The 13,662-nt window shown below is 50.4% G+C and overlaps 1 protein-coding gene across 1 annotated transcript; it reads left to right on the forward strand.

Annotated features, from left to right (window-relative positions):
* The first annotated feature begins 3,354 nt into the window (after positions 1 to 3,354).
* Positions 3,355 to 4,664, forward strand: LOC135975513 (olfactory receptor 4D2-like). Its single transcript, XM_065566730.1, has one exon. It carries the CDS (start codon positions 3,355 to 3,357, stop codon positions 4,363 to 4,365), a length of 1,011 nt encoding a protein of 336 aa, XP_065422802.1. The 3' UTR covers positions 4,366 to 4,664.
* Positions 4,665 to 13,662: the final 8,998 nt, after the last annotated feature.

Raw genomic sequence — 13,662 nt, forward strand, 5'->3', positions numbered from 1 at the left:
CATTTGGGGTAATGACTTGCCCATGAAGGGAGCTACCCCAATCTCCAAGCCATTGTCTGTGAATAGCCATGTGTGCTGGGACAAAGGAAAGGATATCCCAAGCTGTCTGTCTGGTAAAGGGGAATGTTTCTCCAGCTCTTTCTTGTCTGTAAAGCACACAGAAGAAGCCTGTCAGCCTATGATGGTTGAAAATTTATCAGTTGACCAAGAGTTGATTCTGGATACAACTAAAACCCAGGAAGGAAGTGGTCCTGAATTTGTGTCTGCTAGGGATGATGACACTGTAATTAGGTTGCATCCAGTTAATGTCACAGATAGCTCCCAGAGACCAAGCGATTCTGGTGTTTCAATTTTGCCTGTTGCTAGTGTGTTGCTGAGTAAAGATATGACAACTTGTCTGATCAGGCTGGTATCACGGCCAAGGCACAAGGAAAGCATGAAGGTGAATTGACTATGTTACCCAATGGCAGTGTGGAAACTTGTAACAAGGAAGAGAATACTTCTAATCTGTTAACTCTGAAGTCTAGTCGTTTACTTGAAAGGGGGTTGTGTGAAAATCCTCCTGATGGGCCAGAGGCGAGTCTGGATGTATGTGAAACTCAGAAGGAGTTTGATGATTTCTCTGTTGTGCCAAAAGGACATAAATAAATCTCAGAAAGAATCGGTTGCAGTGCAGGATATTGCAGAAGAAAAGGAATTTCTTGGTGAGGTCTTGAAAGTCTGGGAGAAGGAATTGTTTCCATTGACTCTTAATGGACCATTGTTGATAGTAAACAGTCTCTCTTCTGAGGAAAGGTGTTGGTGCCTAATGGGCAAAGTCTTTCAAACGTGTATGAATCTGCTGGCCTTGCTTTAGAAAGACCCAATGTGAATAGCTTTGAAGAGTTCAGATGAAATAAAATTTGTTAGGGAGTTTAAACAGCCTTATAAGCTTAACCAGCTTGTTGGGAAGACAATGTTGTTGGTACACGAATGTCTCCGTGCTGATTCTTTGAGTAAGCAGTCTGTGACTCAGGTACTGAGGAAAGATTGGGTTACTTGTTTTTCGGAGCAGAACAGCCTTATGACTGAACCCAGGAGGATGCGGGGGATGGCAGGTAAGCTCTCATCTCTAGACACTTTGGATATGACTTGTAGTCTCTTAGTGGACTTAACGTCTGATTCCATTTGGAAGCAGAGGTTGGTAATGGAAGGACAAAAGAACCTTGAGTCTAGTGAAAATGGATGGTATCTCTTTAAGACAGAATCCAGCCTTGGAATTGGTAACAGTTAAGGATCTGAAAACTAGTAAACAAGCTAGTGTCTGTGTTGATGCAAATTACCTGACTGACTGGGGGGAGAAAGACTTGCCTGTAGCTGTTAGGAAAAAGGACAAACCCAGCCAGCCAATGGATTCTGTTAAGCAAAAGAACTCAGATTTTGACCCTGTGGAACAGAGAGAAAGGGAAAAAGTTTATCATGCTAATGAAAGCCACAGGTTAACCTAAAATGCCAAAATCCCAATGGTATTGAGCCAAAGGTGTGGCATGAAAAAATGATTGTCAATGTACACCTGCAATGAATTTGATGTTAATATTAATGCTAATGTTAACTCTTGTGACTAATGTGTTGCTAATACCAAGAACTGTAAAAATTTACAAGGTGCCTAATCTTTTGGAAAAAACCCTTGAACATGTTAAGAGTGATACATAAGAGCACACTTTATGTTAAAAGACGTCGTGATACTAATATTTCACAGTTACTGCCTGTAACTAATGTGGAAATTGTACACGGAACAGAAGACATTGCAGACCTAATGTGCAGTATGAGAAGGGAAACTGAGGCACACTACCATATTGGTTTCATGGCTAAATGCCAAGATTCCAAAACTATAAAGAACGTTAAGATCTACATTGACTAGTTCTTAACTGGATTCCAAACATTTGCCAGAGCTCTCTCTCTCTCTTTAACCTAAGCAAGCCAGCAACTTTGGGTCTCCGGGAGAGATTCTGACCAAGGTAAGGGTCAGTCACCATCTTTCTGGAAGGCTGTGGGTGAGAAAGACTATCTCAATCAAAGCCTTGAATCAAAACTTTCTAGATTTAGATTCTGACTTTTAGCTGTGTTTTCACTTTTGTTTGCTGGTAACCATTTCTAACTTGGTCTCTTATATTTGAATTTACTATAAATATTGTCTTTTTTGTTAATAAATTGGTTTTATTTGAAATCTAAAGCAATCCAATGCTGTGTTTCAACTGAACTGTTTGGTAACTCCAGTTTAACTAGCAAACCATTGAATATTGACTCTGTAGAGGAGCAATGAACCTTTAATAGCTGAACTGTCCAGCAGAGGGCAGGACAGTGCAAAACACAGGTTTTTGGGAAAATTTGGGACTGGGTGTGTGCTGGGATCAACCTGCAAGTAGCAACCAAGGCTGGTGGAAGCCGCAGTGTGGTTGCTGTGTTGCTGACAGGCTGCTGGGGTCAGAGATACGGGACCAGTGCTGCATCTCTACACAGACACTCAGGGTGTAGCTCGCATGCTGCTAGGCTGGCTGTGAGTGACCCAGGTTGGGAGCTACACCAGCAAAGCATTGTGAGGCACACAGGGTTATGGAGCAGGCGGTGCCTCAAACCCTCACTGGTCTGGATTGCACCCCAGAATGTGACAGACCCTCCCCCCACTCCCGATGAGAAACCTGTACTGCTAGAACCCTTGGACTCAAAGAAAATCCACATTCTCCCCAACCCTGAACCTCTAGGCCAGTGGTCTCCAAACTTTTTTGATCATGCACCCCATCAATAAAAAATTTTTGAGCACGCACCCTCTGCCGCGGCGGCTCTACCATTTTTGCCGAAGCAGAAAAAAAAAAAAAAAAAAGCCACTCGGACTCCCACCCGAACTGACGATGCAAAATAAATAAACATTTTTTTTAAAGCGCTCCTCCTGCTGCACACCCCCAAGGATCTCCTTTGACACCCCCCGGGGTGCACGCACCCCACGTTGGAGACCACTGCTCTAGGGCACATGCGGAATCTGTGGCCTGTAGGAGGTGTGCACCACCAGGACTTCAGGAAGACTAATGGAGACAGTTGTTATCCGGGGGCATTACGAGTGTGTAGGTTGCTACTGTTCATGCCCAAACACCCAAAACTGGGGATAACCACTGGTGGGGTGTAGGTGTTTTGCTGTAGCAGGGCACTCACCACTGGGGCTCAGGAAACAGTCTGGAATTTGGTAAACAAAGAAAATTTCCAAGCATGTGTATCAGTTAACATGGAGTTAGTATCCCTTTCATATCCTTAATGTACTAAGATCAAATTATAACTATTAACATCAGCGTTTCCTCTTCAGGACTATTTAGAGGTTAATAAATGGAGAAGAAGAATCTCAGCAACCCAGTGACAGAATTTGTCCTCTTGGGCCTCACCCAGAGTCCTGAGCTGCAGCAATTCCTTTATGTGGCTTTCTTCATAATCTACATGAACACCTGGCTGGGAAACTTCATCATCATCACCACTGTGATCAGTGACCACCGGCTCCACACCCCCATGTACTTCCTGCTGGCCAACTTGGCTTTCCTAGACCTCAGCGACTCATCAGTCAATACTCCAAAATTGCTATCAGGTCTCCTCTCACAGCATAAAACCATTTCATTCTATGAGTGCATTCTCCAGATGTTTTTCTTCCACTTCATTGCTGGTGCTATGGGGTTTTGTCTTGTGGGGTTGGCAATTGATCGGTATGTGGCCATCTATAAACCACTGCGGTACTTGACTATCATGAACCAGCGTGTGTGCGTGGGGATAATGGTACTGGCATGGCTGGGTGGATTGGCCCACTCTGCTGTTCAGATTGGACTGCTCCTCCAGTTACCGTTCTGTGGGCCGAACGTCCTGGACAATTTTTACTGTGATGTCCCACAGGTCATCAAACTGGCCTGCACTGACACTCAGTTGGCTGAACTGCAGATGATCTTCAACAATGGAGCACCGATTATAATTGTATTCATCATTCTGCTTGTTTCTTACACCGCCATCTTAGTCAAGATCAGGACACACATCACGGATGGGAAGCAGAAAGCTCTGTCCACCTGTGGAGCCCAGATTATCGTGGTATGTTTACAAATCATACCCAGCATCTTCATCTATGCTCGGCTCTTCAAGAACTTCACCCTGAATAAGGTGATCTCAGTCATTTACACTGCAATCACCCCAATGCTGAACCCGATGATCTACACGCTGAGAAATGCCGAGATGAAGAAGGCCATCAGGAGGCTGATGAGCAGAATGCTGTGCTCAGGGAAAGAGATAAATTATGTCTCTATCTTTCAATGTCCTTTTGTGTTAAAAACCAGGGCTGGTGCAACCATTGAGGAAAAGTAGGCGGCCGCCTAGGACGCCTAGTGGTTGGGGGTGCCTAAAAGCCCGCTCAGGCGAGGAGGTGAAGGTGAGCTGGGGTGGGGGGGCGCGGGGAGGGCCACCCTCAGTATCCGGGGGGGCGCACAGGAGAACCGCTCCCCACCCCAGATCACCTCCACTCTGCCTCCTCCGCTGAGCACACAGCTCCTCCAATCAGCGCCGCAAGCCTGGGAGGGGAGGAGATGGGATTAGCTGCCGCAGAGGGGGAGCTACCCGGGTGGGGTTAGCTTCTAAGGGTGGGGGCTTGAGGGGGGAGTCTCCCGGGGCGGGGTTAACTTTCTAATGAGAAAGCCATGAAAATCAATATCCTCTTTACAAAAGTCTGTTGAATAAATTATGTATCATAATGAATGTACTGATTGTGATGAAGAAATTTCTATCAAATATTCCAACAGAGAATAAGATAATTCTTTTACTTTATGGCTAACTCTTTTATTATATATATCTATCTATATATACACCACTTATCTACATTTATCGTGTCAAGTCTCATCAGAATTTTTTTAAAAGATAAACAAAACCTACCTTCAAAAAGAATTGGTTTTAGTTGTGTCTAAATTACATTTCTATCTATAACTTCACAGTTTAAACTGAAGTTATCTTTATTTCCCTTTTCTTCTAATCCTGATATAGAATGGGAGTAGAATACGAAATATGTTTGATGGATTTTCTTAAAATTATCCTTTTCATTCAAAATATGCAAATTTTGATTTTTCCACATTTACTCCTTTCTTTTCTAAGAAAGAAAGAAAGTGAAATTTATGTAAAAGGGGGGGGGAAGCTTTTAAAATTATACTATAAGAGAAAAAACACAGTTCTTTACACAAATTTCTAAATAAAAAATATTTTTGTAAATTTTCAAAAAAAATGTAGGGATTCTTTCTCATCAGTTTCTATGTCTTTAAAGTTTAATTCCTGAAGAGACTGTTGTGCACTGAAAAATATTTAAGTAAAAATTAGCACTTCTTCCTGAACAAAGCTCTGGGAAATGAGTATCACACTTGGATTTTCTAATCCAAAAATGAGTTAAAACTGTCTGAACTCCTTTTAGACCTCCTGACCAACTCTGCACTGAAAGAACAGCTAAATACTATTTCTGGCAGTAATATCTGAAAAAGTGCGGGTATTCAGTGGAGGTGCATGGGGGGCAGAGAGAGAAGGGGTCGGGGTGCAGAAAGGCCTCTGAGGGCAGGGTGTGGAGGGGATGGGGCTGCACAGAGGTCACTGGGGGCAGTGTGTGAAGAGGAGGGGGCTACACAGACGTCACTGAGGGCAGGCTGTGGAGGGGAGGGGGCTGAAAAGGGGTCAGTGAGTGAAGGGTGTGAAGGGTAGGGGGCTGGACAGGCGTCACTGAGGGCAGGTGATGAAGTGGAGGGGGCTGCACAGGTGTCATTGAGGGCAGGTGGTGAAGGGGAGGGGGCTGCACAGGGGTGACTGGGGGCAGGGTGTGATGAGGAGGGGGCTGAAAAGGGGTCATTAAGGTAGGACGTCAAGAGGAGGGAGATGCACAGGGGCTACTGCGGGCAGGGTGTGAAGGGGTGGGGGTTGCAGAGGGGACACTGAGGTGGAGGGGAGGGGGCTGCACAGGGGTCACTGAGAGCAGGGTGTGTAGGGGAGGGGGCTGCACAGGGGTCACGGAGAGCAGAGTGTGGAGGGGAGGGGGCTGCACAGGTGTCACTGGGGGCAGAATGCAATGGGGAAGGGGGTGCACAGGGGTCACTCAGGACAGGGTGTGAAGGGGAGGGGGATTCACAGGGGTCACTGAGAGCAGAGTGTGAAGGGGAGGGGGCTGCATAGGGATTACAGGGGGCAGGGTGTGGGGGGGAGGGGGCTGCATAGGGATTACAGGGGGCAGGGTGTGGGGGGGAGGGGGCTGCACAGGGATTACAGGGGCAGGGTGTGGAGGGGAGGGGGCTGCATAGGGATTACAGGGGCAGGGTGTGGAGCGGAGGGGGCTGCATAGGGATTACAGGGGCAGGGTGTGGGGGGGAGGGGGCTGCATAGGGATTACAGGGGCAGGGTGTGGGGGGGAGGGGGCTGCACAGGGATTACAGGGGCAGGGTGTGGAGGGGAGGGGGCTGCATAGGGATTACAGGGGCAGGGTGTGGGGGGGGAGGGGGCAGCATAGGAATTACAGGGGGCAGGGTGTGGGGGGGAAGGGCTGTCACGGAGTCACCAGGGCAATACTCTGGAACTGCTCCCTACGAAGCCAGGCAGGACTCTGGGGAGTCTCCTCTCTGTGATCAGACTGTCTCCGGGGCAAGAAGCTTCCACAGCTTCCACCTTTCTGGGTCTGACCTCGGAGCATTCAGCTTCCCCTGCCCCACCGTGCGCTTCCCGCAGCGAGTCTGCCTCGGCGGGGTCCTGGGGGGGCCAGAGGGCCCTGCCCCCCGACTCCGCAGTCAGACGCGACTCTCAGCCAGCCGGTAAAAAAGAAGGTTTATTAGTTGACAGGAACACAGCATAGAACAGAGTTTGCTATTACAGGAATCAGTGACTTTCAGCCAAGTCCATCTTGGGGGGAGGGGAGCCCATAGCCAGGGCTCTGGTCCTCCCCGTCTGCCCCAAGCCAGTTGACACTGACTCGCTTCCAGTTGCCTGGTCCCTGCCCTGCCCGTTGCTCCTGTCTTACTTCCCAGGTCAGAGTCACCTGGTCCCACCCCTCTCCTGGATTTCAGGTTATGAAGCTGTGGCCATCGCATCCATGCAGGCAGCTGGAGCAGCCTCAGCAAAAGTCACATCCAGCGTTAATTTACTGATTTAGTTGGGAATTGGTCCTGCTTTGAGCAGGGGGTTGGACTAGATGATCTCCTGGGGTCCCTTCCAACCCTGGGATTCCATGATTCTATGATTCATGCAAAATAGTAAGACTCACAGACAACATAACAAGGGAAAATCCCCATTTCATCACTTCTCTCCCCCGAACTGAGCGGGGTCACTTTAGCCAGTGACCTCGGGAAGTTCAGGCCTCCTTCTCCGGGACAAGCATCAGCTATAACATTTGCATTCCCCTTAACATGGACCACCTTCATCTCATAATCCTGGATGGCAGACTCCACCTCAGGGCTTGACGTTGGTCCCTCTTACCTGATGCAACCACGGCAGGGTGTGTGGTCCAGATACAATGTGAAGCGCCACTTAAATAGATCCAGCTGCAGGCTTTTAAGAGAGACAGGCAGGCTGAAGGCTCATAGAGGTGTGGCTTCAGAAGGCGCACGAGCCTACAGCTTAACCCTGAGAAAGAGTGGACCCCCAGGAAGGGCTGTCACACTGAAGGGTTCCTCCCAGGGACTGTGGGGAGCAGAGAGAGCACAGCCTGTGAGTCTGTGACCACTTGGGAGCAGCGTGGATATGGCCTATAACCACCTCCTTAAGAAGGACACTGTAGAGCTGTGCAGAGAGAGGGCGGTGCATTGGAAAGCTCACTGAGGCTAGGTCTACACTACCCGCCTGAATCGGCGGGTAGAAATCGACCTCTCGGGGATCGATTTATCACGTCCCGTCGGGACGCGACAATCGATCCCCGAATCTACGCTCTTACTCCACCAGCGGAGGTGGGAGTAAGCGCTGTCGACAGGAAGCCGCAGAGGTCGATTTTGCCGCCGTCCTCACAGCGGGGTAAGTCGGCTGCGATGCGTTGAATTCAGCTACGCTATTCACGTAGCTGAATTTGCATATCTTAAATCGACCCCCCCCCCCTGTAGTGTAGATGTAGCCTAAGGCACAGCTGATTGCTCAGTTGGAAGAGGAGGATCGCTCTAAGGAGCTGGTTCCTGACCCAGCTGGGGGCATGAGAGAGGCTGGGAGCAACCTGGCAATCTGGAGACCCGTGTCCCCGACCAGCCAGGGGTCTCCACCGGGTTCCCCGTCGGTGGATCTGAGACGGAGGGAATTGCAGCGCCGATTGAAGGAGTGAGAGGACCATGAAAGGCAGGGAAGGCACGAAGCAGAACAGCAGGAGAGACAGAGGTAGCATGAAATGGCGATGGCCGAGTTGAGAGGCAGAAGGACCCACCGAGGGGTGAGTGGGGATGGACCCCGGGGTGCCAATTCAGCAGGGAACCTCGACACTAAATTGCTGCCCCAGGTTAAGGAGTGGGGAGCTATAGATGCCTGTCTCACGGCCTTTGGGAAGGCTGGCAATTGGAACCAGGCTGGCCCTGTGGAAAGGCTCCAGCATCTAGCCCCCTTCCTGGGTCCCAAGGCCATAGAGCTGTTAAACCAGATGGGTGGGGTGGCCGACTGGCTCTAAGTCCCAGCCCCAGCATATATGTCTGTCTGGAGTCTCCTGGGCTCAGGACCCTCAGACCCCCAGTGGGAGCGGAAGGTGGTGGTCAATGGGGAGACATTCCTGGGATGGCGAGATCCAGGGACAGAGAGAACTGTTGTCAGGCCCCGTGTGGTGCAGCCTCATGAGATGCTAAGGGGCTGTGTGACCTGGGTGAAGATCCCAGGGATGAAGCCACTCACCCTGCCTATGACACAGGAGGGGATGGGCTGGCTGGTAGTTGGGGTTCTCCAAGCTTTCGGCTGTGAAGTCCTGTTCGGGGATGACTGTGTCTCTTTGGGACAGGATACAGGCCCTGCTCCTGTAAGGGCCGAGGATTTGAATTTGAATCGAGGGAACCAATTGGCTGAGACTGAAGCAGTCAGTGAAAATGCAAATGATCTGGCTGGCTGGCAGGAGGAGCCGCTGGGCTCAGGACACCTGCCTGTCTGTAACCAGAGCCCTTGAGCTGAGTGGGACAGAGAGATGCCCCCCCCCCACCCCCACACACGAGGGAGGTGGCTTACGCTGGTTCTGGTGCTGTGAGCAAAGCCACGGGCTCGCTGCCTGCCCTCACTGGGACAGCAGGGGTAAAGCTGAGCCCGGGGGGATCGGAGACCCCAGCTGAGTGTGGGGAACCACAGCCAGGGTGGGACAGCTGCCAAGCAGGGCTGCCTTGTCCAGAGGGGCAAATGGCCTGGGACAAGGGGAAAGCAGCCTTGGGACACCTGCCTGTCCTAGAGGAGCCTGTTCAGAAGGTGGCCCTGGGCTTGGTGAGGACTGATGCGCGGGGAAGGCCTCCCCCGGTGGAAAATCAGTGGTGGAGCATGTGCTATCTTTCCGGGGAAAGCTCACTGAGCTCATGGGTCTTCATGGCCATGGGGGCCTCTCCCATGGTGCTCGTCTCCAGGAAAGACGGGTCTATCCGATTCTCTGTGGCCTATCGGAAGCTCAATGCCATCACCATATCTGGTGCCTGCTCATACCTAGGCCTGATGAGATCCTAGATAAGTTGGGGGTGGGAGACTCAGTACCTCATGACCAGGGATTTCACCAAAGGCTACTGGCAGGTGCCTTTGGATCCAGATGCCAGGTTGAAACCTGCTTTTGTCACCCCTTTGGGGCTGTACAAGTCCCTGGTCCTACCTTTCAGCCTCAAGGAGGCACCAGTCACCTGCCAGCACCAGGTGAATCAGTTACTGAGGTGGATGGAGAATTTTACCCTACCGTACATGGATTATATTGGTGTCATTAGCCAGACCTGGGAGGACCATGTGTCCCAGGTGAAGACGGGTCTGAGTCACCTCCAGGATGCAGGGCTGACTGCAAAAGTTGGGACGTGCAAGGTGGGGATGGCAGAGGTGTCGTACCTGGGCCACAAGGTGGGAAATGGATGATTAAAACCAGAGCCAGCCAAGGTGGGGGCGATCAGAGACTGGCTGCTCCCCAAACTAAGAAACAGGCCCAGGCCTTTATTGGGGTGGCGGGACACAACCAGAGATTTGTGCCCCACTTTAGCTCTGTGTCAGTTCCCATCACTGAGCTATGCAGGAAGGGGAAGCCAGACAAGCTGGTCTGGACCGGGCAGTGCCAGAGGGCTCTCTGCACGCTGAAGGAGGATCTGGTCAAGGGCCCAGTGTTGGGAAACCCAGACTTTGACAAGCCCTTTATGGTGTTCACCGATGCCCCAGACACAGGGCTGTGCGCGGTGCTGACGCAGGCCAATGCAAAGGGAGAGAAACACCCCGTCATGTACCTGAGGAGGAAGCTGCTGCCCCGGGAGCAGGGCTCTGCGGCCGTAGAGAAGGAATGCCTGGCCATGGTGTGGGCTCTTAAAAGGCTGCAGCCGGATCTATTTGGGCAGCGCTTCACTGTGTACCTGGACCACTCGCCCTGCCGTGGCTGCACCTGATGAGGGGGCCAAAGCCAAGCTCCTGAGGTGGAGTCTGTCTCCCAGGATTAGGAGATGGAGGTGGTCCACATTAAGTGGTGGGCAAATGTTATGGCTGATGCTTTGTCCCAGAGAAGGGGGCCTGAACTTCCCCAGGTCACCAGCTGAAGTGACCCCGCTCAGTTCAGTCTCGAAGGAGGGCGAGATGGGACAAAGTGGGGATTTCCCCTTGTTATATTGTATGTGATCCTATGTGAATCTTACTGTATTGCATGAATGCTGTGTGTGCCTCAGTTTACCTTGTATTGCACCAATGTCTAGATGGTGGGAATAAGGGAATGAGACTTATGCCGAGGCTGCCCCAGCTGTCTGCATGCATGCTATGGCCGCCCCTTCATAACCTGAGACCCAGGAGGGGGATGGGACCAGGGATACGAGGGGGAGTGGGCTGCACAGGGGTCACTGAGGGCAGGGTGTAAAGGGGAGGGGCTGCACAAGGGTCACTGATGTGAAGGTGTGAGGGGGATGCACAGGGGTCACTGAGGGCAGAGTGTGGATGGGAATGGGCCGGGCAGGGGTCATTGGGGCAGGGCATGAAGGGGAGGGGCTGCACAGGGGTCATTGAGGGCAGGGTGTGACAGGGAGGGGGCTGCACAGGGATCTCTCAGGGCAGGGGTGAAAGGAAGGACGCTGAGTCGTGGTCACAGGTGACAAATCTGAAGACTCTGCCCAGCAGCCCAGCGACGGTCCATAGCAGCTTGCGGCATACGGGCCCTTGGCAGGGAATCGCTAAGGGCAAGGATTGAAGAGCCAGCTGTCATCCTGCCATGAGTTCCAGCACTCCATTTGTGGGGGTGCTTGTGATTAACTGCTCCCTAGTTCCGTTGACTGAAGGGTGAGTTCACAGCTGTCATTCTCAGGACCTCTCCGTTTCATGGTTCAAGGCAGCAAAAGGAAACTAGGGTAAAGGGGTACAACTTGGAACCCAATGGTGCAATGACCCCAGATGTGGGTCACTAATGCTGCCCTATCCCACCATGAGGCACACCAAACTTGAAAACTATCCGAGTGACCATGTGGATTTTAGAGCACTTACAAGAGTTAAGCTTTAAATCACATAACATGGCTGGAATGGAAAGCCAGGCCCTTTCTCTGTCTTGGTGTGTACGGACTGTTCACAGTGAACCTTTCCTTAAATATAGTGAGGGATTCGAAGCATGAGGGAATAAACTGAGCAGATGGAGACCTTTCTGACCCGTATCACATTAATGATTTGTGCACAAAAACAGCCCTAGAAACTTTTTCTCTCTGCAACCCCCTCAATCAAATGACTTTTTGGAGAAATTGCTTTTTCCCCCAGGACTTTTATCTCTGTAACTCTTAGCTCAAATGACCCTAAATTTGGGTCACTAACCCTACCTTGAACCCAGCTAAAGAGCATCAAATTTCAAAGAAATTTGCCTAAGCATGTCAATATTAGTGTTCTTCGAAAGGTCAACTTTTAAACTGTGTCACAAGCAACTTTGATTATACTGGTGCTTCTGCGCCCCCATATTAATCAGTTCATTTACCAGCTGGGTACACATCTCACAGGTTTCTGCCTATTAACCATCATCTTGGAATATTAAAACAGGATTTGGGTGTTAAACCATGAGAACTCAGATGGAGGAATAAACATCACACTAAGTTTCACACTTCAGATGTTCAGCTCATGTAAATTGGCCCAGCTCCACAGCACTATGCCAATTTACACCATCTGGGGATCTGGGCGTTTATGTTTGTTGAGCCTCTCTGCCATACCTGCAACCAGTATGAACTAAACATCTTAAAATGTCATGCAGCATTGCACCTGCAGCCTAATGCGCCTTCAGGGTTGTTTGAGGTAAGGAAATAATGCAATTGCTGAGAAAGCAAGCAAGAGAAGTTGGATCATTCATCCCAATACGAACTGAAGCTCAGATAGAGAAAATCTTAGCAGCACTGAATTCCTCTGAAGTTCTGCCCTGGTGGGAATTAATCACAGCATAACCTTTAAAAGTTACATTCTTGTAATTAATCCCACGGGACAAAGAACTAAGAATGAATAAACAGGTCAGGTACTCGTGACTCATCGGTTTAAACTCACAGGCAAAGAATTTAAAACTGTGTAATGGGCCAGTTTCCCAGTTGGAGTAAATCAGCCGTTGCTCCATTAGAATCAAAGGGCCAGATCCCGAGATGGTGAAAATAGCCGTAGCTACTACGAAGACAGTGGAACTTTGTCAATACACCAGCTGAGGATCTGGTCCTTAGTTTTTAGTGTGTGCCTCTGGGTTCCTCTTAATAACCCAATTCAACCAGCCAGGGCAGGCTGAGCTGTGGGTTCCTCTGGTGGCTGCATCCCAAGAGCTGTTGATGCAATGCAAGGGAACGACATGTCTGCTCTGGCCGTGGCAATGATGTGGCGTTAATGAAGGAACAGGCTATTCCAGGACAGCTGTGTTTCTGGTGCTGCTGGGCTCTGAGCTATTCCAGGTCACATGATGCTACAGTAAATATATTTTTTTATTCTGCCAACCCCTCGGGGCACCCTTTGTGCCTCAGCCCTCCCATGTTTTTAGCCAAGGGTCCTTCCAGGGATGCTACCACTGTGTGAGATCCAGGGCAGGTGCTGTTCCCCTCTCGGGGATTGGGCTCAGCTAGGGCCCGTTGTCAGGGTGGTTTGCTCCAGAGCTGAGAGCAGAGCTGGGTTCACAGCCCTGGAGACCATATTCAGACATTTAGCCCCAGAGCAGGGACATCCTGCGCTGTGACCATCTCTGGAGCCTGCACAAGCTGGGATCACCTCTAGAGATAGGAGGGGCTTTCAGTCCCTCATCCTATTTAGTTCATCACGTCTCGGCCAGGAGGGGAGCAGGGAGCATCCATCTGTGGAGTGGATCCCTGTCTGCTGGGAACTGCAGAGAGACCCAGCAACTCCAGTGGAGGACACGGAAAGGGCTGTGGGCTAATACAGTGATGGGGGCATGAGAGACAGATAGATCAATAATGACAAAATAATCACAACCCTGGAGGATCAAATGCTTCGCTAGCTGTGAGAAATTCCACAAAAATCTGCATCGTA

Source organism: Chrysemys picta, chromosome 13 (assembly GCF_011386835.1).
Source record: "Chrysemys picta bellii isolate R12L10 chromosome 13, ASM1138683v2, whole genome shotgun sequence".
NCBI lineage: Eukaryota > Metazoa > Chordata > Testudines > Emydidae > Chrysemys > Chrysemys picta.

Excerpts from the sequence above, each read along its gene's own strand:
- LOC135975513 (XM_065566730.1), top strand. The coding sequence starts at position 3,355 with ATGGAGAAGAAGAATCTCAGCAACCCAGTGACAGAATTTGTCCTCTTG.